Source organism: Melanerpes formicivorus, unplaced genomic scaffold, assembly GCF_026170545.1.
Source record: "Melanerpes formicivorus ecotype bairdi unplaced genomic scaffold, bMelFor1.0.p_v2 SCAF_4, whole genome shotgun sequence".
Lineage (NCBI taxonomy): Eukaryota > Metazoa > Chordata > Aves > Piciformes > Picidae > Melanerpes > Melanerpes formicivorus.
In genome coordinates this window covers 33,320,452-33,348,367 of record NW_027142356.1, presented here as the reverse complement: position 1 = coordinate 33,348,367, position 27,916 = coordinate 33,320,452, and the positions used below count along the sequence as shown (strand labels likewise).

Genomic DNA, 27,916 nt, shown 5'->3' with positions numbered 1-27,916 from the left:
CTGGGCTGGGCTGGGCCTGGCCAGGGAGAGCCGGGTGGCAGCGCGGGTCGCAGCGCGGCTGCCAGCACGGAGGAAGCGCGGGCTAGGCTCTGGCTATGGCTCCGGCAGCGGCAGGCGGGGTCCCGCCGACTCTCCCCTCGGTGGGCTCGACGGCTGTCTGGCGAGGCAACGGCTCCGCTTTCGGTGGGTCGCTACGGCCTCGGTCCTTCGCCGCGGGTGGGAGCTCTGTCGGAGGGAATGCTTCAGCCCGGGACCCCCTTGCTCCCCACCGGCGGTCACTGATCCTCCCTGCGTGTTGCTGCTCTGTTGCCTGTGACCGCGGTGGACAGTGCGAGCCGCGGGGCGCCGCCGGGCTCTGCCGCTCCTCGGGTGCCCCGGCTGACCCCGCCGCCTCTCCCGCGGGAGCACACACTCCCCTTCTCTCCCCCAGCTTCGCGGGGCCGAAGCGGGTAACTCGGCGGCACCTGGCCTCCTAGCCCCTGCGCCGCGGCCCGTACGGGACTGGCAGGAGAGTGACATGTTCCCCTGCGCCCTGGCCCCTGGGCAGCCCGGGGGGAGCGAGAAGGGTGGAAGGCGGTCGGGGCTCCGCGGTAGCAGCGGCCGAAATTCTCCCGCCTGCCAGCCTGGCGGTTCCAGGAGGGGCGGGAGCGGGGGCTTCCATGGCTCCCGAGGTCGCCTTGGGTCGCCGAGGTGAGCTTGGAGAGACGGTGCTGTCCGTGCTCCCTGTGCAAGTACTTTCAGCCCTAACACGGTGCTTAACGCTGCCGCAGCCCCCCGAACTACATAAATGAGAGTCTGGCTACTCCTCCGGCTTTGTTTACACTTTGGGTTGTAATCGGATGGCTCACGACGTATAAAATTCATTGCGCCTCCCTCACAGCCTGTTGCGAGGTTAAACTCGGCTTAGAGTTTAGTTTTTGGATTTTCATGTCACTGTAACCCGTAAAGATCTCTGAAGAACACTCGCAAGACATACAAGTGCCAGAAGAAGTTAGTTTACAATGACGATTTCTTTGTTTATATCTAGCCCCAAATGTTATGGTTCTAATAATCTCAAAGTGAAACTGATTATGTGGCTGTGTTGTCTGAAGTGGGTTTTGTGTTGGGTTTTTTTTTTGATGTGTTGTCTGTGCTCCTCAAACTTTGCTGTTCAGGCTGATGCTGATTTTTACCTGGTATGAACTTGATCAGCTTCATTACCTTTGGGTGGTACCTAACTGATGAGGGTGTGCCAGCTTGTTGGAGAGTAAACTTTCCCTTAGTGGAAACGGTTAGCATCAGCATACTTATTAGCACAAAATTAGGCAGAAAAAGTTTCCTGTAGTTACCTTTGTACATCTGTGATTATTACTTGCTGCAAGCCAGCTTGGTCAAAAAGGATTTGCCTATCTACCATTTGCTGTTGGTATCCTGAAACACGAAGAGCTGATGGCTTGTCATCCAGTCCATCCTTCTCTTCATGGGAGTGGGAAGGAAGAAATACCGCTGGGCAGACCTGGGGACAGGAAAATGGTGCTTAACATACTACTGTGGTCAGACCTCTCATTTTTTCCCTGTTTGTAGTGATAGGATGAAGGGCAAGTTTTATACTGGAGCAGGGTAGATTTTGGCTGGACATAAGGAGGAAGTTCTTTACGGTGAGAGTGGTGAAACACTGGAACAGGTTGCCTAGGAATGTGGTTGAGGCACCATTCCTGGAGACAGTCAAGATCAGATTTGATGTGGCCCTAGGCAGCCTGATCTAGTTGGAGGCATCCCTGCTGATTGCAGGGGAGTTGGACAAGATAACCTTTGAGGGTCCCTTCCAACCTGATGCAATCTGTGAATTTATTTCCCTGAAAGAGTTTCAGCATCTTGAATTTCAGATTTGTGTTGACTGATAGTTGGTGCTCTCCAAAGCCCTAATTCTTGTTTCTTTTGGGTTTTGCATGCAGAGGTGAGAGGAGGGATAAGAGGAATTGTGGATTTTTCTTCTTGATAACTGTCTTTTTTTTCCCCTCCTCCTTTTTTCTCAGTACAGTATGTTTTAATGGCTCATTAATTTGCTCTCTGATGGCCTGCTGCTGTGGGCACATCACTGCATGTTTGTACATGCAGAGAGGTACACTGTGCAGTTTACTTGTTGTTGACATCTTGAAGAGGGTATAAACAGTTGGCTTAGTAAACCAAAGGATGTGTATACATAGACTTGTACTGCTGACTTCTTACAAATGTTTATACTCAGGATTGCTTTACTGAGCTTGAAGGCAGCCACACTGGAGGACTTTTAATCTGTCATGTGGATGGGTAGGATTTAACAATGAGAGCAGTAATTTAGTCTGGTGTATCTAAATTAATAGGACCTTCCTTAGGAGAACCCAAAGTTGCCAAGTTCAGCAGGAAATAGGAAAGCTATGAAAGAATAGGATTTAATTTTCTCCTTCCTCTGAGTTTGCTAAATGCTTTCTGTCAGTTTATCTGCTGTAACTTCACACAGTTACACACTGCCCTCCTCTAGCTTGGATCCATTCCCCTTCATCCTGTCACTACCCAACACTCCAAAAAGTCTCTCACCAACTTTCTTATAGGTCCCCTTCAGGTACTGGAAGGCCACAGTAAGGCCTTTTCAGAGCATTCTCTGCTCCAGACTGAACAGCCCTAACTCTTTCAGTCTGTTTTCATAGGAAAGAAGCTCCAGCCCTCTGATCACCCTCGTGGCCCTTCTCTGGACACATTCCAGCACGTCCATATCTTTCCTCTAATAGGGGCTCTAGAACAGTACTCCAGGTCTGGTCTCACAAGAGTGGTGTAGAGGGGGAGAATCATCTCTCTTGACTTGCTGGCCATACTTCTGTTGATTCAACCCAGGTTAATTTTCATTGCTTTTCTCAGTGAATTCTTAATAGATGATTTATTAGATTTGATCTTGCTTTTGCTTCCTAGCAAGCCCCATGTGGGAGGGTAGAAAGTGCAGTGTTCAAATTGGTTGTACTTGCATGGTAGAGTAACGCTTTTGGCTGTAGGTTGTTTGCTGTTAACAAGACCTATCCTTACACAGAAGGTGTCACCTCTTGTGAGGTCCCTACCCCCAGGCTTTCAGGGAAGCCTGTCTAAAACTTTTTGCACACAGCACTGGAAGTGTTGATAGGACACATATTTCAGAAATAAATAGAGATTAGGGGAGGACTCTTGAGGACAGAGACTTATCTCTCAGAGTAGAAAGCTCTTGTTCCACACCTACTGCAAAGTTTGCTCACAATCACACTTTTTGTGGTGACTTCAGTAAGCCAAAGACTGTCTCTAATGTAAGGACTTTTAGCAGGGTCCATCTTAAGGTACTATGAAAGATCTGCAGTTTGGGGTTTAATACAACTTTGGGTAGTAAGGACGCTGCTTCTTATTCCTGACACTTGTTGCATGCATCTTACTATTAGTGTTCTCAAAGTAGGTTGTCAAAGAGCTTTAAATAAGTGTGGCTGATCCTTCTCACTTTTTTGAGGTACTGCTTTTGATAAATCATATAATGGTTGGACTTGTTCTTGTGGTTGCATTTGATCTTAAAGGTCATTTCCAGCTGAAATGATTGTAAATGAAGGTTTTGAGGTCTGTTCCTAACAGCAAACTTTAAACAGCCTTGCTTAACCTCTAAGGCAGTTGGCAGTGCTCTTGCTAGTTGTCAGAGCATTCTTTCATCATGCAGCTTCCTTTTTCTCATCAGACTTCCTGCTTATTTCACTTCTGGTTGTAGGTTCTGATGACTTCAAGGAAGCTAGAAGTGGAGTGGAATTCATAAACTTGTTGAATGTTCCTCTTCGATGATAGGTGGCTTTCCGTTGTTATTCACTTCATGCATATTCCCTGAAGTACAATCTCCTTGAACAATAGATGAAGCAAAGGGTAGGCAATAGGTTTTCTTCACCTAAGAGGCTTTGGTTTTTGTTGTTCATTGGTTTGTTGTTTTTGTTTTTTTTCCCTTTAGAAAATAAAACTTGTGGATTTTTGGTTTTTTTAACCTGTTGTCTGCTGCCTTTTCTTGCTTGCCTGGTCTCTTCTGTAGCTATCACCTTACTAACAAGGCAGAGAAGCCCAAACATTTTGTATGTGTCTGCTTTTTTGGGGCAGTGATATATTTGGACTTGTGCTTGAAATTGTGTCATAGTATAGTATCAGTCAGGGTTGGAAGGGACCACAAGGATCATCTAGTTCCAACCCCCCTGCCATGGGCAGGGACATCCCACACTAGATCAGACTGGCCAGAGCCTCATCCAGCCTGGGCTTAAACACCTCCAGGGATGGAGCCTCAACCACCTCCCTGGACAACCCATTCCAGGGCTTCACCACTCTCATGGGGAAGAACCTCCTTCTCACATCCAGCCTGAATCTCCCCACCTCCAGCTTCATTCCATTCCCCCTAGTCCTATCGCTGTGTGTTATTTCATCTGCTTAGTTATGCAGAGGCTGTTTGACTGTAGTGTCCAGAATAGAGTAATATTTGAGTCAGAGAACTCCTAAAAAGTATATTTAATTTAAAGTCATAGCAAGCTCATCTGGCTGAATTTACTGTCATTAAAAGAACTAAACCCCTATATTAAATCAGTATGTAATTACCATCAGAGCTCTAAACAAGCTCGCTGTGAGCACTTAAGAATCTGAAAAAGGAAATTAGGTTTGCAGAAATGAATCCTCTACTGCAGCTCAAGTAGAACCCTTTATTTCCTATCTGAATAAAGATAAATAGCTGCTTCAGAGCATCTTTCTTTTGAGAAGATATTCCCCACTGCTGAAACCTCGGGGGACATGAGCTGGCTGGTTTGGGTGTTGAATTAATTTCATTTAAACTCCTTTACTTTTAAGCTTTATGAAATAAAGTTTTCTTAAATTCTTGAGAGTGAGTTATTTTGTGTGTATTTGGGAAATAGGAAGTTCCATGTAAACATGAAGGCCTGCATCAGGAACAGTGTGGCCAGCAGGAGCAGGGAGGTCATTCTGCCCCTGTACACGGCACTGGTTAGGCCACACCTTGAGTCCTGTGTCCAGTTCTGGGCCCCTCAGTTTAGGAAGGAGGTTGACTTGCTGGAACGAGTCCAGAGAAGGGCAACGAAGTTGGTGAGGGGCTTGGAACACAAGCCCTATGAGGAGAGACTGAGGGAGCTGGGGCTGCTTAGCCTGGAGAAGAGGAGTCTCAGGGGTGACCTTCTTGCTCTCTACAACTACCTTAAGGGAGGTTGTAGACAGGCAGATGATGGTCTCTTCTCCTAGGCAGCCAGCACCAGAACAAGAGGACACAGTCTCAGGCTGTGCCACGGGAGGTTCAGGTTGGATGTTAGGAAGAAGTTCTATACAGAGAGAGTGATTGCCCATTGGAATGGGCTGCCCAAGGAGGTGGTGGAGTCGCCATCATTGGAGGTGTTCAGGAGCAGACTTGATGGGGTGCTTGGTGCCATGGGTTAGCTGTTTGGGTGGGTTGGATTGGTTGATGGGTTGGACATGATGATCTTGAAGGTCTCTTCCAACCTGGTTTGGTTTATTCTAAATAAAGGTATTCTAAACTTTCACAGTGAGGGTGATGGAACACTGTAAAGGCTGCTCGGGGAGTTGTGGAGTCTTCTGGAGATACTGAAGACCCACCTGAATGCATTCCTGTGTGATCTGGTATAGGTGATCCTGCTCTGGCAGGGGGGGTTGGACCGGATGGTCTTTCAAAGTCCCTTCCAGCCCCTAACATTCTGTGGTTCTGTGAAATGAAGCTAATAAACAAGTTGGTGGGTTTTTTGTGTGTGCATGTGTCTGATTTTCAGAGTATTTTTAAAATCAAAACCGTTTTGCTTTGTACTTTAAGAGCATGCTTTAATCAAAGATTACACCTATCTGGAGATAGGAAGGTGTCATGATTCATACAAGGGTTTGGGTTGGAAAAGACCTTAAAGATCATCCAGTTCCAACTTCACCACTGGCAGGGATGTTTTCCAGCAGACCAGGTTGCTCAAAGCCTCATGCAGCTCGGCCTTGAATGTGTCCAGGGAGGAGGCATTCACGACCTACATAGGCAACCTGTTCCAGTGTCTCACCACCCTCAATATAATGAATTTCTTCCTAATTTCCAGTCTAATTCTGCCCTCCTCAAGCTTCAGTCCGTTCCCTCTTGTCCTGTTGCTACAAGCCCTTGTAAAAAGTCCCTTTCCAGCTTTCTTGTAGGCCCCTTTCAGGTACTGAAAATCCACTACAAAGTCTCCCTGGAGCCTTCTTTTCTCCAGGCTGAACAGTTGAATGGAGTTCATGAGGCAATTCCCTAGAGCCAGGAAAGGATGAAGCTGGAGATATGATCATTGGGTGCCTTTACCTTTCAGGGTAGGCTGAGGTCACAGCTGCCTCTCTATTCCTGCTCATGGCATTACCAGCTTTAAGCAGGCCTTTGATTATGCCCTTTGGATGTTGTGTAGGTCCACATGGTGAACTGAATTAGAAGTGATCTAGGTGGGAAATAAAAATCTAACCACCACTGTCACCAGAAACACTACCCAAAAATAACCATAAAACCCTCAAAGCAAACCATATTCTGTCTGAATTATTTTGAACCTGAACTCAACCTTCTTCTCTGGATGGGTGAACTGGGACATGAATGGTGAGGGTCAGGGAAAGAAATGAATAAGCTGGTGGTGCTGCAGAGGCATGTTTTCCAGCTATGCTTAGCTGAGGTATTTGAGCAGATCATATGCCCCAGCTGAATATTTGATTTGTACTGAAATAGATTGTACATTGACTGTAATTTCTTTAAATATTGATTAACATGAAGGCCAGCAAAGGTTTGCTTGTGTGCACTGTGAGATTGGGAGCCGCATTGAAGTTTCATGCCTGGAAGCAGGCTGTGAGATCCTGGAGCTCCTTGAACTTTATGGAGGAGAAGAAGATAGTGAATGTGGATGTACTTCTAGCAGGGAGATTGCTAGAACAATTACATTTCTAAATAGAAACAAAGGAGGAGGTTCTTCCCCATGAGAGTGGTGAAGCCCTGGAATGGGTTGTCCAGGGAGGTGGTCGAGGCCCCGTCCCTGGAGGTGTTTAAGACCAGGCTGGATGAGGCTCTGGCCAGCTGGATCTAGTGTGGGGTGTCCCTGCCCATGGCACAGGGGTTGGAACTAGATGATCCTTGTGGTCCCTTCCAACCCTGACTGATACTATGATACTATGATAAAAGCCATAGCATGATCCTAAAATCCAGGGTAACCAAACAGGATTCTTTCGTATTAGAGCAGAGCGATTACATAATTGTTCATGGGCTACCTTCTGCAAATTAAATGATTACAAAATAGCTGGAATGTGCTTGAAGCAATCAAGTAGATGGAGATTGTGCTTAGGTTTTATGTAAGAGGTGCAAAGAAGAATATAGTGCATTATTTTATATTGCTTATAGAATCCTACAATCACAGAGTTGTTTTCTTTGGAAAAGATGTTTCAGACTGAGTCCAGTCATCCTCTAACTCTGCCAAGACTGGGGCTAAACCATGTCCCTCAGCACCACATCTCTGCAGCTTGTAATCAGCTCCAGGGATGGGATGCAACCACCTCCCTGGGCAGCCTGTTCCAATGTTTGAGAACCCTTTCAGCCAAGAAGTTTCTTCTAATACCTAACCTAAACCTTCCCAGGCACAATTTGAAGCTTTTTCTTCTCATCCTATCATTTGTTATTTTGGAGAAGTGTGTGTGTATATATAGGCATCTATATATGTGTGTGTAATATATATATATGTTCAGTGTGGAGAAGAGAAGGCTCTGAGGTGACCTAATTGTGGCCTTCCAGTATCTGAAGGGGGCCTACAGGAAGGCTGGGGAGGGACTTCTCAGGATCTCAGGTAGTGATAGGACTAGGGGGAATGGAATGAAGCTGGAGGTGGGGAGATTCAGGCTGGATGTGAGGAGGAGGTTCTTCACCATGAGAGTGGTGAAGCCCTGGAATGGGTTGTCCAGGGAGGTGGTCGAGGCCCCGTCCCTGGAGGTGTTTTAAGCCCAGGCTGGATGAGGCTCTGGCCAGGCTGATCTAGTGTGGGGTGTCCCTGCCCATGGCAGGGGGGTTGGAACTAGATGATCCTTGTGGTCCCTTCCAACCCTGACTTATACTATGAGAGATATATATATACATATGCATATATGTATGTATATATACACACATATATATGCATATATACACACATATATGTATGTATGCACCTATGTGTATATATATATAATGCAGTCAAACAGGTTTAGCCTTTGTTACACACAGGATTTATATTTCATTAATCTGAGTTGCTATTTAAGCAGTATTACATATTTCTAGAGGTGTCTCATGCCCTTTATGAAGAGCTTGATAATTGCCTATTTAGAGCATTATTAAAGGCAAGGCTTTGAGGTAATTTGGGCTCATACTGGGGAGAGCCTAAGTCATCGTGCTAAGTATGGAAGTCTATTCAAGTACATGCAGCTAAAAGCAAAGACAGAGTAATTCTGTAACTCAGTGCAAGCAGAATCTGATCTTGTGGTAGTAACTAACAAAGGAGGAATTGTTTTCACTCTACAGTGAGAAAGAAAATAGGTGTGGAGGACAAGCTGTTACCTTTGCAGGATCTTTAGCCATGCTGGGCAGATAGTTATCTAGGTACAGTTAATCCTGATTTGTGACAGTGGGATGAAGTGTGTTGACCTCTAAGGTGCTCCTGTCTCACATTTCTCTGATGTCATAAAATTTTAAGTCCCTCCCCAGCCTTCCTGTAGGCCCCCTTCAGATACTGGAAGGCCACAATGAGGTCACCTGGGAGCCTTCTCTTCTGCAGACTGAACAGCCCCAACTCCTTCAGTCTGTCCTCATAGGAGAGGTGCTCCAGCCCTCTGATCATCCTCGTGGCCCTTCTCTGGACACCTTCCAGCACCTCCAGATCCCTCTTGTAATAGGGGCTCCAGAACTGGACACAGTACTCCAGGTGGGGTCTCACCAGAGCTGAGTAGAGGGGGAGGATCACCTCCCTTGACCTGCTGACCACACTTCTGATGCAGCCCAGGATCTGATTGGCTTTGCGGGCTGCAAGTGCACACTGAGAGCTCATGTTGAGCTTTTTGTCCACCAGCACCCCCAAGTCTCTCTCCTCAGGGCTGCTTTCCAGCCAGTCCCTGCCCAGCCTGGATTTGTGCCTGGGATTGCCTCGACCCAGATGCAGGAGCCTGCCCTTGGTCTTGTTGAACCTCATGAGGTTGACTTGTGCCCACCTCTCCAGCCTGTTCAGGTCCCTCTGGATGGCCTCCCTTCCCTCCAGCATGTCTGCTGCACCACACAGCTTGGTGTCATCAGCAGACTTGCTGAGGGTGCACTCAATGCCACTGTCCATGGCACCCACAAAGATGTTGAACAAGACAGGTCCCAGGACTGATCCCTGAGGGACTGCGCTTGTCCCTGGCCTCCACTGGGACATGGACCCACTGACAGCCACTCTTTGGGTGTGGTGTCTTCCCTTCTGGACATCATGTAAATGAACTTCTGATGGGTTGTCATTTCTTCAGCCAGTTGGATTAATGGAAAGAGTGTGAATTTCCATCTCAAGTAGATGAGAAAAACTAGAAACAGTGTTAGGGGTCTGTTGTTGTTGTTGTTGTTATTTGCTTGGTGGGTTTTTTTTGGTTGTCAATCTTTTCTGCTCAACCTATTTTAGGATGAAGTGGAGAAGAAGAATAGAGGATAAAAGCACAGGAATAATCTTGCATGTTGGAGAAGTAATATTTTTGTAGTTCTTTTATTTTGTGGGTGTTGGTCTCTTCTCCCTAGTAACAAGTGGTAGGACAAGAGGAAATGGCCTAAAGCTGCACCAGAAGAGGTTTAAGTTGGATACTAGAAGAAACTTCCTAACTGAAAGAGTTCTCCCAGATTAAAACAGGCTCCCCAGGGAGATGGTTGGTGTTGAATGTTTTGTAATTTGCCATAGAATCATTGAGTGGGTTGGGTTGGAAGGGACCTTCAATATCATCTAGTTCCAGTGCCCTGCTGTGGGCAGGGACACAATATCACAGTATTGCTGAGGTTCGAAGAGACCTCGAGGATCATTGAGTCCAACCTGTCACCACAGACCTCATGGCCATGGCTCCAAGTGCCACGTCCAGTCTTCTCTTGAACACCTCCAGGGATGGTGACTCCATCACCTCCCTGGGCAGCACATTCCAATGACTAATGACTCTCTCTGTGAAGAACTTTCTCCTCACCTCGAGCCTAAACTTCCCCTGGCACAGCTTGAGACTGTGTCCCCTTGTTCTGGTGCTGGTTGCCTGGGAGAAGAGACCAACCGCTTCCTGGCTACAACCACCTATCAGGTAGTTATAGAGGGCAATGAGGTCACCCCTGAGCCTCCTCTTCTGACACCTTCCACTAGACCAGGTTGCTCAAGGTCCCATCCAGCCTGGCTTTGAACACCTCCAGCTGTATCTCCCCTCTTCAAGATTAAATCCCTTGCCGCTTGTCCTATCACTACAAACCGTTATGAAATGGGAACATCTCCGGCTGTAGGTGTTGAGTTCACAGCCAGCAGAGTACCTGTTGTCTGTTGGTCATCACAGAAGGTTGATCACATTGTCCCTGGGGGTTTGGTCCTACTTGGTGTTTTTGAATGTTTTGAAGTGTTTTGCAGTGTATAGTAATAACTGTTTGTTCATTTGTGTAGATAATGCCCAGGTTTTGGCAAGTTACAACTTACAAACTACACTGACAACTAAAATTGATGGCAGTGATGGCAAGGCTGCTGAGCACCCCGAGTATATTGCTTTTGCACTGGTTCCTGTTTTCTTCATCATGGGTCTCTTGGGGATCCTCATCTGTCATGTCCTTAAGAAAAAAGGATATCGTTGTACAACAGAGGCTGAAGAACTAGAAGAGGAAAAACTTGATGAAAAAATAGGTAATCAGTCTAATTCCCAGCTTTTTCCTTCTGTTGTTCCTGCTGTGGAATAATGTGTTGTGAGACTTGTGTCATTTTGCTGTCTGTATTAGACATCAAAAGAATAGGAAGGGAAATATTTTTGTTTCCTTTATATATCTCTTGGGTTTTGGTCTTTGCCAGTCAAAACTCCAACTCGTCATCCTCCCACGTTGATTCAGAGTTCACAGAGGGAGCAGAGTATCTGTTTGCAGCTTGACACTGCAGTCACCAGACTGCTTTTCTGCATTCCACTTGTTGTTAGCAACAAAATGTCATTATACATAATGGTATTTGAGGAGTGACAAAAAGCTGCCATTTAAAGCCTAGAATACCTTAGGTTTATGTTTAGCAATCTTCATTTGTTCCTTTTGTGCTCATCTGTGTCATCCTCATTTCCTCTCTCGTTGTAAAACTGAACCTTTGGACTGAGTGTCTATATTCTGTTTGATGTCATGTGTGCTGCTTGGAAATTTGTTCTCAGATACTTCTGGTTTTGTTCTAATGTGTTTTCCTTTCTGCTTTTGGTTTTTATGGTTCCTCATTCTGCCTTCTTGCTTTAAGCAGCTCCCTAAACAAACAAAGAAAGAACAACAGAGTGTTACCACTTGGGAAAGACTGGAGTAACCCAGGATAGCAAATTCAAGGCCCAAGTCACTTGTAAATACTTTGAGCCTCTTCTTTGCTCCCAATTAATTTGTGGAGGATGATTATTATCAAATTGCAGTGGCTCTGTGGTTAGGGTAGCGCCATGTGGTGCAGTAAGGATGTATCAGGATCATCTCAATCAGTTACTGCCTGAGGCAGGTACAGAGTGGAACTGGCTGGTCTGTTAGCTCATCTGAGGGCTAACGGCAAGGAGAGTGGTGATTAAAGAGGGACAACTTGTAGGTCTTCATTTGGGGAAGCAGCTATGACTAAACTGCATTGTGAAGTTCTAGGTATGAGGGTGAAGATGAAGGACTGGTAAACTGACAAGGAAGCACCTAATTTACTGTGTGGACAAAAAATTGGGGCCTCACCTATTTTGCCTCAATCTGTGATTTCCTGTAGTTCCTAATCTCTGATGTTCAGTATTTAATTATCTATCTGTGGGTTTTATGTAGTTAATTAATTGACAGTTGTCTTAGAGGCCTTTTCCAACTGATGCAATTTGCTAATTAGTTATTAATTTTTCAAGGCAGTCACAACAATTACTAGGGAACTGCAACGCTTGACTTCTTAAGGTTTCTCTTCCCAGTCCTTCTCTGCCTTCTGAGGTTATTCTGGGGAAGCTTTCAGAATTGTAATGGATGCAATTGGTTCCAGGAGTATTGTCATGAGATTCCTTAAATCTCTCTCTCCTCTAGTCATAGGAGATTTTTAATTGAAGAGAAACCAAATTTGATGTCCTTGTAGTTGTGGTGAAAAGCTTAAATTGAATCCCTCTTATACTAGAAGGTAACACTTGTTTTTAAAACAGTGACTTGAGAAAATGTAATGATCATTTTTTTGGTTTGGCTTTTTTCCCCCCTCCCTGTGGTTAGAATTAGAAATATTGCTCTGTTGTTTGTCTCCTTAAGAGCTAGAGAAAGAACTTTGATGTATGTTTGGCATGAACTCAGTATTTAGAATAGAATAGAATAAACCAGTTTGGAAGAGACCTTCAAGATCATCATGTCCAACCTATCATCCAACACCACCCAATGAACTAAACCATGCAACCAGGCACCCTGTCAAGTCTCCTCCCAAACACCTCCAGTGATAGTGACTCCACCACCTCCCCAGGCAGCCCATTCCAATGGGCAATCACTCTCTCTGTGTAAAACTTCCTCCTAACCTCCAGCCTAAACCTCCCCTGGCGCAGCCTGAGACTGTGTCCTCTTGTTCTGCTACTGGCTGCCTGGGAGAAGAGACCAACCTCTGCCTGTCTACAGCCTCCCTTCAGGTAGTTGTAGAGAGCAACAAGGTCACCCCTAAGCCTCCTCCTGTCCAGGCTAAGCAGCCCCAGCTCCCTCAGTCTCTCCTCATAGGGCTTGTGTTCCAAGCCCCTCACCAATTTTGCCACCCTTCTCTGGACACACTCCAGCAAGTCAACCTCCTTCCTAAACTGAGGGGCCCAGAACTGGACACAGGACTCGAAGTGTGGCCTAACCAGTGCAGTGTACAGGGGCAGAATGACCTCCCTGCTCCTGCTGGCCGCACTGTTCCTGATGCAGGCCAGGATACCACTGACCCTCCTGGCCACCTCGGCACACTGCAGGCTCATGTTCAGCCTACCATCGACCAGCACCCCTACACAGTCTTAGCAGACTATATGAGATCTGATGTGTAGATTCCTTAAGCTTGTTTTTATGTTTTTTCCTGCATAACGACTTGAAAATCTCATCTAATCTTTCTCTCCCAAGTGTCCTGCTTTTAATGTCACTTTTCCTGTTGTCTTTGTTTTGTTCTGTCTTGAGGGGGTGTGGGGTGGGGGTTTTTTGTTTGCTTTTAAAGTGAATTGCTTCTTGATTTGGAAAGCCAAGATATTGACAATGTATTTGTTTCCTTGCACAGAAATGAATGAAACTATACATGACAATAGCGACACTGTGGGACAAATTGTTAACTACATTATGAAAAATGAAGGTATAGTATTTTGCTGTTGAAGTTCTGAGCCTTTGTGGTGGTGTTCTAGAGCACCATGCTTCAGAATATCTGAGCAAACTGTGTTTATCTTCCTGTGTCTTGCTTTAGTAGCCATTTTGTATCTGCTTAACTCTTTGAGATTTGCCTTCAGGAGGCAGTAGCTTCAAACAGAGTAAGAAAGGGTTATTTTTGCTTACCTGAAAATGAGTTTCTGTGGTAAGTGGAGTTTGTGCACTTCTTGATACTTTAATTTTGGGCTGATTTTTATTTTCATGTGGTTTATCTTTTTTTTGTGTGTGTGTGTTACTGAGAAGCAAAAGCTCAGATTTCTTTTCCTAATGATAGTATCACAGTATCACAGTATAACTTAGGTTGGAAAGGACCTTGAGGATCATCGAGTCCAACCTATCAACACAGACCCCATGACTAGACCATGGCACCAAGTGCCACGTCCAATCCCCTCTTGAACACCTCCAGGGACAGTGACTCCACCACCTCCCTGGGCAGCACATTCGACTCGCTCAGTGAAGAACTTCCTCTTCACCTCGAGTCTAAACCTCCCCTGGCGCAGCTTGAGACTGTGTCCCCTTGTTCTGGTGCTGGTTGCCTGGGAGAAGAGACCAACCCCCTCCCGGCTACAACCACCTTTCAGGTAGTTGTAGAGGGCAATGAGGTCACCCCTGAGCCTCCTCTTCTCCAGGCTAAACAATCCCAGCTCCCTCAGCCTCTCCTCATAGGGCTGTGCTCAAGGCCTCTCCCCAGCCTTGTTGCCCTTCTCTGGACACGTTCAAGTGTTTCGATGTCCTTCTTAAACTGAGGGGCCCAGAACTGGACACAGGACTCAAGGTGTGGCCTAACCAATGCAGAGTACAGGGGCACTATGACCTCCCTGCTCCTGCTGGCCACACTATTCCTAATGCAGGCCAGGATGCCATTGGCCCTCCTGGCCACCTGGGCACACTGCTGGCTCATGTTCAGGCGGCTGTCGATCAGCACCCCCAGGTCCCTCTCTGTTTGGGAGCTCTCCAGCCACTCCGGCCCCAGCCTGTAGCTCTGCATGGGATTGCCGTAGCCAAAGTGCAGCACTCGGCACTTGGACTTGGCAATGTTTGAAGCGTGTGAAGTTTTTATGTTTTGACCAGGTGAAGCATTTTGTCTAAAAGCTGATGGAAGTCAGTTGACTGAGCCAATAGGGTAGACTAGAGCTGTGTGCAAAGCAAAGGGCAAAGAAGATCTGACTGAATCAAATAAAATCACGCTTAAGCAGCCCATGGAATGCTTGGTCAGTTCAAAACTTACTTAGCTGGTAGAAGAAACATTCAGGAGATGATGTTTTTATAGAATAGAATAGAATAAACTGGGTTGGAAGAGACCTTCAAGATCATCATGTCCAACCTATCATCCAACACCACCTAATCAACTAAACCATGGCACCAAGCACCCTATCAAGTGTCCTCCTAAACACCTCCAATGATGGTGACTCCACCACCTCCCTAGGCAGCCCATTCCAATGGGCAATCACTCTCTCTGTGTAGAATTGCCTCCTAACATCCAGTCTGAACCTTCAGGACCCAGAACCCAAAAGCAGCAGCCCCTCATGTTGCAATCTGAACTTCAAACCCCATAATACTTTGCCAGGACTTTCATTTTTGAGCTAGCATGAGGCAGGATGGTTTTGACTAACAGCAGCGAAGAGAATAGAATAGAATAGAATAGAATAGAATAGAATAGAATAGAATAGAATAGAATAGAATAGAATAGAATAGAATAGAATAGAATAGAATAGAATAGAATAGACCAGGTTGGAAGAGACCTTCAAGATCATCATGTCCAACCTATCATCCAACACCACCTAATCAACTAATATAGTACAAGAACCTTTTAACTTCTAATTTTACATTTGTAGAAAGCAAAAGTTTTCTAAGCATTGGACTTGCTTTGAGTTTCTTCTGAATGAAGGCTTGTCCTCTGGAAAAGCTGTATTTTGGAGCTGGGTTTGCTGTTTTTTCCCTTGATGAGTGTTAGGGCTTGGAGCTTGTGTGTTTTTCCTTGAGGCTGGGATGAGGTACCTCATATGCTTTTTAGAATGTGTGGTAGTTGTTGGCTGAGAATTGCTTTCTGTAAGCCTCACTTAGCCTGGTGGTTTTAATCAAGTTGCTTTCTACGTGTGAGGTTATGAGACTTCTGTGGCCAAAGGAATGTTTTAACATTTTCTTGTTGTGAGGATGGCTGCATGCTATGGCTGCTTGTGGCAGAGCTTTGAGTGCAGTTTGAACTGTGATTTTAGTAGCTCCTGTTAAAATCCTAACTTTTTTGGGCGTAATTCTCTGTCCTACCTTCTTGGAGAGACACATAATGAAGTCTTCTTTTCAGATGAAAGTGTGTTGAGGAGCTTTAATTTTGCTGTGTGTTTATTTCCCTGAAGTTAGTACTGTATACTTCTGAAGAACTCTATTTATTCTCATTGCAGCAAATGCTGATGTGTTAAAGGCCATGGTAGCAGATAGCAGTGTCTTTGAACCCGAAAGGTAACTTACTCATCTTTTTAATGCATGCTTCCTGAGGCAATTAAAAATGGATCCTTTCAAAGGGGTTTTATTTCCTGTGTTACCAGCTGAAAGGATAATAGTTTTGATTTCCTTGTGATGTCTCTGAGTCACTAATGTTTTAATGTATGCCCTGGGTGAGTAACTGGCTGCTCTGGTTACATATTCTAGGTGTGTAACAGATTTATTGCTTTGTGAGCTAAAGATTTACAGGGGCTGCAAATACTTGTTTACTTCACGGTGAAGCTACTCACAAATTGGCTACTCTCTTGAAAGAGGAGGCAGCACTCACTTCATTTGTGTGGATGCTAACTTAAAATAGCCTTTGCCTTTCTGTCTCTCCTGGTTGACTGTTTTCTTTATCATTGTGGTGACAATACAACCTTGACCTACGTCTCTTTCTGTTTTGTTTTTGTTATTTACTACACACCCATGTGGAAAATTACCGAGATAAGATAGTAGTTCAGCCCTTGAGTTGCAGGTGCATCATCTGTCTAAAACTACTTACAGCTGTCCATAAGTAACCTTAAACTATACCTTTACTACTTGAAATACTTTCCATTTGTAATCCTGTGCCCATATTGAAGACAAAGAAGATGAAGGTTCAAGCAGTATTCTGCCACTACTTAAAGAAGAAGTGGGGATGTGTAGTTGCAGCAAAACAAATAGTTGAGTATGCAACAGCTGATTTCCTGGTTTAACAGTGGGAGGTTTGGGTTTTGAGCTCCTTTGGCAAGTTCAGTTGGGTTTTTTTCTCTTTCCTCTCAAGCTCAGGAATTATCTTTCAATGTTTGTAGTGCAGCAAAATGATTTGTTTGGATTTTAACTCCCATTTTTTTGTGTGTAGTGATATGTGATGTTACTTTAGGAGTTTTAGACTATTGTGAATTCATAGAATCTCAGAATGACTTAGGTTGGAAGATCATCTACTCCAACCCCCCTGCCATGGGCAGGGATGCCTCTCCACTAAACTCAGCTGCTCAAGGCCTTCTCTAACCTGGCCTTGAACACCTCCAGGGAGGAGGCATCCATAACCTCTCTGGGCAGCCTATTCCAGAGTCTCACCACCCTCGTACTGAAGAACTTCCTCCCAAGACCCAGTCTAAACCTACTCTCCCTCAGCTTAAAACTATTGAAATACAATTAAAGTGCAAAAGGTAAGGGGAAGGGAAAACTGCTTGTGTGCTCTTAAATCATTTCTGACACATGCTCCTACAGCTTTAGTAACTCAAGTGCAAACCCACTCTTTCTTCTTGAGTTCAGTGCACTGTGAAATGCTTCCTAATGATAGGAATAGTCATGTCTAAGTTAAATTTGCTTTTCTGCCGCTAAAGCCATCAGCTCCTGTCCTTGCCTGAGATGTTGAACAGACTTTGCTTCATTTCCCTCAAGCATTTTATTACTTATTTGAAAACCATTCAGTGTCTCCTGTCAACAATTTTGTTTTGAAAATAAGCCTCCAAGTTAGTCCAGTCTTTGGTGGTGTGTTGTGTTTCTTTCATTTGCTCTTTCTTTTCTCCTTTGGAGTCTCTTCAGTTTGTTAAGGCTTTTCTTGAAATAACACTGCTAAAACTGAATGGAACACTCAGCTGAGACATGATTAATGCTGAGTCATGGAACTTGAGGTTCACAGGTTGCACTCCTTTTATTTCCACTGTGAAATTTGTCCTTTTTAAAGTCACACCATCCTAATGATTCATGCTCGTCATGGGATCTTCACCTTCTTTTTCTGAGGAATGATCATCTGGCTAGTGGCTTTTTATTCTGGGTTGGTGAAATTTTTCTGCTGAAGTACTAAAATGTGTGCTGTCCTTACTTCAACACATCCAGTGTTTCTAATAAGACTTATGTCTGTTTGAATGTCTTTCATAGACACTCTCTCCATTAATAATCCTCATTTCTCACCTTACCCTCTACAAGTCACTGTGCATGACCCAGAGTCCATGGGTACCTCATTGTCTTCTATTCCATTACTCAAGGAGCTTTTTCACACGCTGAGCATCCTCAGCACCAGAATAACCACATTTAGGCTGTCTTTCCAGTTTCATAGTAAGCTGCTGATACAAATCTTTCTGATATGTTTTTGTCTTCTGTGGATTTCTTTTTACACAAGACGTGCTGCTTACGCTACAGTAATTTCATCTTTGATGTGCTGAGCTCTAGCTTGCTTTGGCAAATGGGTTGCAAGACAGTGTCCAAATTGATGCTTAAGTCCAAAAAAAGTCTGTCTTGTGCTTTACATCCATGCTAGGTGTACTTCTGTGTTGAAAGAAGATCAGATTAATTTGATTAGGTATTTAGGTAATTAGATTAATTTGATTGGTTGTACTACTTCCTTTCTTTCTAGGTACTTTAAACCCCCTGGTTTCTTGAGGTTTAAGCTGAATGATACGTTGGTTCCTTTGCTCTTCATGCTAGATGTTTTAGTTTTGCCTCTCTGCAGTGTTGTGGGACTGTGCTCTTCTGTGAGTTCTTAGGGATGCTGTAACAATTCAGAAATACTCTCTCAATGTGAATTTAATCAGCTAATCAGGTGTCTCCATCAGTGTAGCTTCATGTAACCTGTTCTATCTTAGTCTGATTGTTTGGTGTGTGTTTATTTTAGGTTGTTTCTTTTTCATTTCCATACTTTTTTGCATTAAACACAGAACTGCAGCTGGAATATCTTAAATATATCTGGAATAATATCTGGAAGTGATTTTTAACTCCCAAAATAGGGTATCAGAGGGAGCCTTAACGCAGACATTCTCACAAATAAATGGCCCCTGAAGCAACTAGACATAACTGAAGGTTATATTTGATCCCTTTTTTGTGCTTTATAAGACAGCAGATTTTATAGTAAACATTCCATTTCTGTTATGCTTTTATTTTTTGTCCTGCAGCCCTTTATCTCCTACCTCTCCTGGGAGTCCAACGAGTCCAGGGTCTCCTTTGTCACCCGGTGCCGTTCCTTTCAAGCACAGCTGCAAAGGCCACCACTTCCATACTGTTGGAGGAGTAGTGGAAAAGGATGTGTGTACTCGTTGCAGCCACAAACGGTGGCACCTCATAAAGCCAGCTCACAAATCTAAAGAGCTCACCAATCTGAAGAGGAGGAGTCGTCTTGGAGAAGTGACGGTCCTTTCTGTGGGAAGGTGAGGCCTGGGTCCTTTTCTTGTGTGCTTTTCTTAGGGACAGGACAGAGGCCCACGCTGGATCAGAGAATCCTCGATTCTGCTGTGGTCATAGCAGCTCTGGTTGGGTTGTGTAACTCTGTTACTATAACCCCAAGTTATTTCTGGAAGTACATGTGGGTGATTTAGAACTGTGTCAATAGATGGGGATTTACTGTGGCTGTAAACACAAAGCTCTTGCTCTGTTGATACTGGGTAAAAAGAAACAAGGATTGCACTGTAAGAAATTCCTCTGTTTCTGAATTTGACATGTCTCAATTTCTCTTAATTCTGTGCCATTATTTTTAACTGCAGAATGCTAGTATGGTAGGGCTTGGAAGGGACCTCTGAAAATCACCTACAGCAATCCCCCTTCTAGAGAGCGTCACCCAGAGTAAATCACAGGAACACATCCAGGCAGCTTTGGAGTGCCCCCAGAAATGGAGACTCCACAGCCTCTTTGGGCAGCCTGTTTCAGTGCTCTGCCACCCTCAAAGTGAAGATTTTTTTCATTGTTGTTCATGTGGAACTTTGTGTGTTCCAGTTTGTGTCCATTGCCCCTTGCCCTGTCACTGGACACCACTGAGAAGTCTGGCTCCGATCCTCCTGACGCTCACTCTTTAGATCTTTGCAAGCATTAATGAGATCCCTCCTCAGTCTCCTCTCCTCCAAGATAAACAGTCCCAGGTCTCTCAGCTTCTTCTTGTAAGACAGATGTTCCAGTCCCCTCAGTATTTAGTGGCTTTCTGTTGGACTCTTTCCAGTAGTTCCTAGTTTCTCTTTAAATGTGGAATCCAGAACTTGACTCAGTACTCGAGGTGAGGCCTTGTCAGGGCTCAGCAGAGGTGGAGGAGAGCCTCCCTCGACCTGCTGGCCACCCATCTTTTAATTTGTGCAAGATACCATTTGCCTTCTTGGCCATGAGAGCTCATGGTCATCCTGTGTCATCCCAGGTGCTTCCTCCTAGAGCTGCTCTGTGGGAGGTCAGCTCCCAGACTGTACTGATTCCTAGCTTACACTGTAGGTGTTTTAGCAAATTACTGTTCCAAGTAGTAGTATGGAATCTGTGGATTCTGCTTTCCAGCACAATTCCCTGAGATGCAGTCATTCAGCAGCAGTGAGCACCACAAGTCCATGTAGGGACTAGGGTGGAAGGCAGATTCCTCTGAAGTAGGAGTAGGAGTTCAAGTTCAAGAGGGGAGAAATGGAAGTAGAGAGATCAGGAAACACAAATATTTATGATGATGCTGGAGGGACTGCAGCACTGCCTGGTGAGGAGAGGCTGAGAGTCCTGGGGCTGTTTAGTCTGGAGAAGAGAAGACTGAGAGGGGATCTGATCAATGTCCATCAATAGCTGGGGGTCAGGAAGGAAGAGACAGGGACAGCCTCTGCTCACTCCACTGGGATAGGACAAGGGGCAGTGGATGGAAACTGTAGCACAGGAGGTTCCACCTCAACATGAGGAAGAACTTCTTGACTGTAAGGGTGACAGAGCACTGGACAAGCTGCTCAGAGAGGTTGTGGACTCTCCTTCCAGCCCTGTCTGGATGTGTTCCTGTGTGACCTGTGCTGGATTCTATGCTCCTGCTCTGGCATGGTGGGGGGTGGGGGCTGTTGGACTTGATGATCTTTGAGGTCTTTTCCAACTTTATTGATTCTGATTCTATTGAGGCCATGGTTTAGTAGTCATGAGCTGTTGGGTGACAGGTTGGACTCAATGATCTTTGAGGTCTTTTCCAACATTATTGGTTCTAAGTGAAGCTGGGTCCATGTGTGTGTCTGCTCTGAGCTCTTGGTACCTGAAAATGTGTTCCTGTCTGTAGTGAGTTCTAAAAAACCCACACATATGTGTTCCAGAAATAAACTGGGTACTGAGACTGATGTAATGAACCTCTGGGGAGATACAGCTGCATCTTTCTTCTGCGTACCTCAGGTTTAGGGTCACTAAAGTGGAGCACAAATCGAATTCCAAAGAACGGAAGAGCTTGATGTCTGTCACTGGTGTGGAGAGTGTCAATGGGGACATGCCTGCCACACCTGTGAAACAAGATGGAAGTGAAGCACCTGCTGGACCTGAGGAACAGGAGATGCCAGAGAGGAGAAGCTCCGAGTAAACTGCAGGTATCAAACTGTGGGAACGCATATTGCAAGTGGGCTGCTAGGAAATGAGTGAAGGTAATGAGAAAGAGAAACAAAGCTGTATCAGCTCTGTGTGAAAACTCATATCTCAATTGCAAAAGCATGTACAGAAGTCTGCAAAAATTCTACTAGCTCACTCAGTTAATGAAAAAGTGGTAGGGGCTGAATTGTCCACCAAATGAATATCCAATCCTTTGTAGTTGGAACAGAGGTTGAAATAAAACCTGCTTTGTGGAGCTGGCATCAGTGATACACTACAAGCATCTGCATGGTGGCTCTGTTTGTGGGGCTGTGCTCCCCACTTTGCCTGCAGCTCCTGGGAAGGCTGGAGGAGCTTGGGGATGTGGTAGCGCATGAGAAGTGTCTCTGGTAGTGCCCTGCTCTATGTGGGGTGCCTGCAGCCCCCTACTCAGTGTCATTACCCTGTATTGGCAGAGTCACACTTGGGGTCTCCAGCAGAGACCCTGTGTTAAAGGGAGAGCTGTGCTGTACTGGAGCCCCTTCAGGGTCGAGATGACCAGGTGAGCCATGTCCTTGAAATGGCAGATGTACAGGTCCCACCACCATAGATCACCTTCAGGGTCAGGCTTGATGGGGTTCTGAGCAACCTGATCTAGTCAGGCATGTCCTTGCTTACTTCAGGAGGATTGGGCTAGATTACCTTTAAAGGCCCCTTCCCACCCAGTGCATTCTATGATTGTATGTTAACTTTTGGCAATGAATGCTGGTTCAGATTTAGAGGCAATGTGCTCCTTACCCCAAAGAAACAAACGCTGCTGACAGCTGCCTCACTGGAATAACTACAGCACTGCTTCCTGAGCTTGCTGCCCTGCACTCTGTGCCTGCTGAGCTGACTGCTTCCTAGGAGCTCCTCTGATGGAGCAGAGGAGTGTTGGCTCATGTGAATGGAAACACATGGGCATGGTCTTATCGCAGGGATCTCTGTTGGTTGCTAAGCCAGGAGGTTGGGGTTTTCTTCTGAGTCATTCAACTTTAGTAGATTCCATGAGGTACCTCATTAAGCGTGTCAGAAATGTCTGGCATGGTCTTGGAATGCACCCCTGATTCCTTTTCTCATAACAGTGAAGAATCTTATGGGGAAGAAGCCCTGTAAGTTAATATGCTTTGCTCCTAACTGATGACACGCTGGTTGATAATCATGGGGGGAAAGGTGATTTTACACAAGTGTGATGCAAAAATACAGAGCTTGGCCTTTGGGGGGAAAAAAGGGGTCCTGGGGTGACAATGTAAGGGTACCAGATTGGAAGAGAGTGAGCAAAGTGCACAGTGCCAAACTCTGAATGTGCTGAGAGAGGATAAGGTCATGTTGTGTCAGCTCAGGTCACCTTCAAACTCTCTGCAGCTTCACACACAGGAGGGAGATGCACAAGTGGAAACTGGGTGTATTTAAAAATGTAAAAATTACCCAAACCTCCTTGAGCATCTTGAGGTTAAGTTCTAAAAGGCAAGATGTGGCCTCTTCTTTATATCCATTGTTTATTCATTAAGAAAACATTCTGTAATTGTATCCATTTAGAAAGGAAGACAAAGTAGAGAGCTGGTATGCAGTGGGACACTTCCTCCCAACCTTTTCTGGCAGCACAGGTATGGCTGTTGAACTAAGAGTGTCTTTGCCTCATCATCAAATTATACTCAATGTTTTGAAACCATTGCCATAGAGGAAGACAGACTTAGAGATCTGGTATGCCTCCAAGTGTTTAAAAAGCTGTGGAGGGTCATGGAGTAAATTGTTATCTTTGCTTAGTGGGTAAGAAGGTAAAGATCAGGTTTTCATCCCCTTTGCTCTGGTGAGGACCCCACCTGGAGTCCTGCATCCAACTCTGGAGCCCTCAGTGCAAGAAGGATGTGGAACTGTTAGAGTGGCTGCAGAGGAGGGCAGGAAGATGATCAGAGGGCTGGAGCACCTCTGTTGTGAGAGAGTTGGGGGAGACCTTCTAGCAGCCCTCCAGTATTTGAGGGGGCCTGCAGGAGAGTTGCAGAGGGACTTGTGACAAAGGCATGGAGTGGCAGGATGAGGGGTGATGGCTTCAGACTGGAAGAGGCTGGATTTAGAACAGACAGGAGGAGGAAATTCTTCCCCATGAGGATGGTGAGGCACTGGAACAAGTTGTCTGGAGAAGGTATGGAGGCTTCACTGGCTACATTGGCATTTTTATGCCCAGCTAATTACCTTCTTATTCCTGTGCCATTTTTTCTTCTGTTCTATACCTGAAGGTAGCATGATCAGACTGTCCTTAATACAGTCTTTGACTTAAAATCAGACTAATTCTCTTTAAACATTAGAACTAGAAAGAAAAGGGCATATATGAAAAAAAAAAGAAGTTAATTCTGCTGCACTTGGTTGTAAATAAAAGAAGAAAAAAGAGGGGGAAAAAAAACCCTATCTTTTGAAAGCCCTCTAAACCATTTTGTAGTCCAGTTTTCCTTCTAATGTGTTCTTCCTCTCCTAAATAAAGCAATTCCCTGTAATTACCTCAAAGTTGGTGTCTAAATTTAAACCATTGCTGCTTTAATCTAAAAATAAAGCTGTTCTCCAGAGAGATGATAATATGGCTATAAAAAAATTGAAATGTCCATCTATGGCAGCTTTTTTTCTTGTAAGACTTCCCTTAGGGTTAAAAGAGATGTTCTAATAGCAGAGAAATGGCGCAGCAGAACCTCTGGTAAAGGTCTCTGCAGTCCAGCAGAACTGTTTTGTAAATCATCTGGGAAACCAGCCAGACCTGTTTGATGTGCACTACAAAAAATAAACAGATTCTGCTTGAGAGACTGCTCCACTGAGCTCCAGCATGCCTCCAGAGCAGATCTTGCCCACTGCCCTGAGAAGCTGTTGACCTCTAAGCAGGTGGTAGTTAGACCTTTGCTTCAGAGAACTTACTGCAGACTTCTGATTAATTCTGATGGCTTCATTTACTGGAACTGAAGAGATGAGCAGCATTTAAAACTTTTGTGCCTCCAGCCCATAAATTTATGATCAAAGGCATATAGATTTGGAGAGTTTGGCTCAGATCTTGAGATGCAGGGGAAGGAGGCAGACACAAATGTGTGCCTAACTGCTGCCAGGAGAGGTTTGTTAGAGCATTTGGCAGTAGCAGATTTTGTGTAGTGTTTTGTGGCCTGACTTTCACTGTTGTTACTGAGACTTGTGCATGAGGCAGAGTTGCTGAGGTGGGCAGTACCTGAATGATGTCATATTGCTGGTTGCTTGTGTTCAGTGTTACTCTCAAGTTCAGAGCTTTTTGTCCCTGGAGACATTTAAGATCAGACTTGCTGTGGGCCTGGGCAGCCTGATCTAGTTGGAGGTGTCCTTTCTGAATGCAAGGGGGTTGGACAAGATGACCTTTTTGGGTCCCTTCCAACCCAGTGCAATCTGTGAGTGTGTGATTCTGTAAACTGACATGCTCTTAGTATTTTCTGAGGTGACCTCTGCAGTGGCTCAGCTTATCCTAGTGTCTTGCTGGCTGCATCATTTGAAGTTGTAGCAGTCTTCTCCACACCTCCAAGGTCCCCATTCTCAGCGGACTGCCTTTGACCAGTTAAGTTGATTTCAAATATGCTCAGTGGCAGATAAAGTAGCAGATACACAGCTGACAGTTGAAGTCAGAATGTTGAGTTGAACTCTTGCACATCCATTGTAAGCATAAGGTACTGGTGCACCGAAGCTGTCTCATGTTTTCCATCCCTAGTGTCCCTTTGGAAGCTGTGTGTGCTTTGCACTGTGGTATGCTTTGTCAGTTAGTCTGTGTGTTTCTCCATCCTTTCCATTAATACCAGTTGCACTTTTAGTCCCTCTCCTTTAGGACTTCACTTGCTAAACTTGCAATGCATGGCAACCACTTCATGTGATTGTGATTTATTTTCCTCATTTTGGAGCATCTGCTAGATTTTGATTGATGTGATCATCCTAAACCTTTACATTTTGCTCTGTAGGCTTATTATTAGAATTGTTTTCTTCTCTTGCAGGTGGAACTTGTAGAAGGAACTTGCCTGCTGCACTTTGGAGACAACTGAAAGCTCCCAAGGGATGCATATTATTTAAGGAAATGTATTTATGGCACTGTGGCATTTTACAAGTTCTGTGGTGGACTCCATGCAGGGTTAAACACTTAATGGTTTCTCACCAGTAAAATCAGTAAGTTGTAAACACTTAAATACTGTTGAGCTGCATGGACCTCATACCAAATGCTGGTCTTCATCTTGGAGAATAAAACTAAATCAGTTTTTGGAGAGGAAAGGTAGAAGCCTTATCAAATAATCCAAAGGTTTTGTATTTAGAGAAGCATTTGTAATGAGCTCGATGTTACAAGTAATATGATTACCCTGTGGATAAACTGTGTTTACCCCTCAGGTCCATCTGGATATTTCTCCTCTCTTCTTCCCCTCCAGAAGTGACAAGTGCTGGCTGAAGATAAAAAGCCAGCCTTTGGAAGATGAAAGTATTCTTTCAGTCTTACTGCTAGTAGCCAAGCAAAACATACAAGGACATAATTATGGCAGCCAAAGTCTGCATGTGTGCCTCTAGTACATAAACCCTCGGACTTTGTGAAGGCTACCTCACAGTACAGAGTGGTTCAGCTGTTTGCAGGTGTTAAATAACTTTGTCTTCCCCACTTCCCCTTTACTGCTTAACACATGCCAAGGAACATCTTTTTCTGTGCAGCTTGGTGAGCTCTTGGCAACTCATTTTCCTCAAGGCCACTTTTTCTCCCCTTTCGTTGTGACTAATCATTTGTATTTGAAGAGTGCCTGATAGTTTTGCCTTTCCCTTGTCTTTGCCCAAGGTGTTTCAAGCATTAGATAAGGATATGGACTATTTGGCATTAAAAATCTCTGGAGCACCCACCAAAGTACGTCAGAGTGGCTCTGTTGGACTGAGGGTGGCTGTTTTCCCTGGCACTGCCATCTTAAACCAGAGTCACTCCCTTCATATTTTAAGTGTGACTTACTGCTAAAAATACCAGCGGTGGCTTTGTGATGTTAATTCTTTGTGTCTGTTTATCATGCTCTTTGCTTTCTCCCCTAACTTGGTTTTGGGAGGGGAACCTTTGCAACGCTTCAGCAATCTTTGCTGTGTAAGAGAAACTGCAAAACCAACATTTGTTCCGAGTGCCTAAGAATATAAGCTGTAAATGAATGCTTTTTTACTAGAGGTTGCACTGTGTTCTGAGAACTAGAAAGTAACTTCATCTGCTTTATCAACTCCAGGAAAATCTGTTGGCTTTGAAATGTTGTTTTAAATTATTCCTTTCAAGCCTTTTAGCCCCAAGTGTTCTAAACCAGGTTTCTCCCTTCAGGTCTGAGAATCAGCTTTCAGTTTCTGCAGTGTTAACAAGCAGTGTGTACAAAGATAGAAATCAATCTTTTGGGTTTTTTGCTTATGTATTAGACACTCCCACATCTCATCAGGACTGTGCTGCTACTGGCTTTCCTGTTGTATCCATGAAACATTGACTGGGTTTCTCAGTAGTGAAAAGTATTTGTTGATCTATTTACACACAGAAAATAACTGCAGTGTATGGATATATTTACCAAAAAAAAACCAACCCCACCCACAATATATTAATATAGTTGCAAAAAACCCCACAAACCAACTCACCCAGCCCAACCCAGCAATCCAGCACCCACCAAAGGTCTGAAAAGGAATCAATGCTTTATTGTGCCTGTTTTAAAATGGGTGTTTTTAGAGATAAAAACCTGAGAACCCAAAATGAGGGTTTGGCCAGGACTGAAACTTGAGTGTTTAGCATTCCTGTTCCCATTAACCTAAACCTGGCTTATGCAGTCTGTTCAGTATAACATGACCACCAAGCTCACCTTGCAGGCATACTTGATCATTTGTCTCAAGAGCTAATGTTTGGAGGAGAGTTTAAATTGGTATTGGTTACAATAGTTACCTTTCAGTTTCCAAGAGACTGAGAGCTACAAGGCTAAAATGCCAGTGGGAAAAGGGGAGCATTGGGCAGAAACAAAGCAGTTTCAGATAATTTTCAGAAAGGAGATCTGCAGTTACAGACTGTACCAGAAGCTTTACAAAAGAAAACCCCAACAAACCAAAAGGGAGGAGGATGTGTTTTTATACTACTGTCTTTATACACCTGATGGGGTAGTGCTGCAAGTAGACTTGCCAAAAAGGATGGAAGAAAGGTTAAACAGAAATGTGGTGGTGTTTGGGTGCTGTTTGGTTGTGTTTTTTGTTTTACTTTAATTAAAAGTAGCTTCTATTTTGATTCTCTTGGAACTGTGTAGGTGAAAAGAAATGCCAATGTTGGCTGTGTAAAACATTGTTTACCTGTATAAAAGAAGGTCTTACAAGACCTTATTTGGTCCTTGCTACTTCAATAAGGGTTTTGGAGCTGTGCCTGTTTCATTGCATTTAACACTACACTCTGCTGTTTTACAGGGCTATGGATGTTGCCTTCTTAGCTTTTCTTACATTTGCATATCAGATGTATTTTTAACAGAATAGTTTCTACACATCTTTTTGTACTACCAAGCAGTAAATAAAAAAAGCTATTGATTCTTAAACTTGCTTGTCAGTTCT

The 27,916-nt window shown here is 44.6% G+C and overlaps 1 protein-coding gene and 1 long non-coding RNA gene across 2 annotated transcripts; one reads left to right on the top strand and one right to left on the bottom strand.

The window, feature by feature from the left end:
* RELL1 (RELT like 1) lies at positions 1 to 27,900 on the top strand. The gene is made up of 7 exons (XM_068137552.1): positions 1 to 183; positions 10,656 to 10,889; positions 13,446 to 13,517; positions 15,988 to 16,045; positions 18,946 to 19,197; positions 21,149 to 21,336; positions 25,339 to 27,900. The coding sequence occupies exons 1-6, from the start codon at positions 96 to 98 to the stop codon at positions 21,327 to 21,329; spliced, it is 885 nt and encodes a 294-aa protein (XP_067993653.1). The 5' UTR covers positions 1 to 95; the 3' UTR covers positions 21,330 to 21,336; positions 25,339 to 27,900.
* On the bottom strand, positions 11,249 to 19,267 carry LOC137440858 (uncharacterized). Its single transcript, XR_010987248.1, has 3 exons — positions 19,144 to 19,267; positions 18,961 to 19,049; positions 11,249 to 11,478 (listed from the first exon to the last, which is right to left on the bottom strand). It is a non-coding gene; the product is annotated as an uncharacterized lncRNA (long non-coding RNA).
* Positions 27,901 to 27,916: the final 16 nt, after the last annotated feature.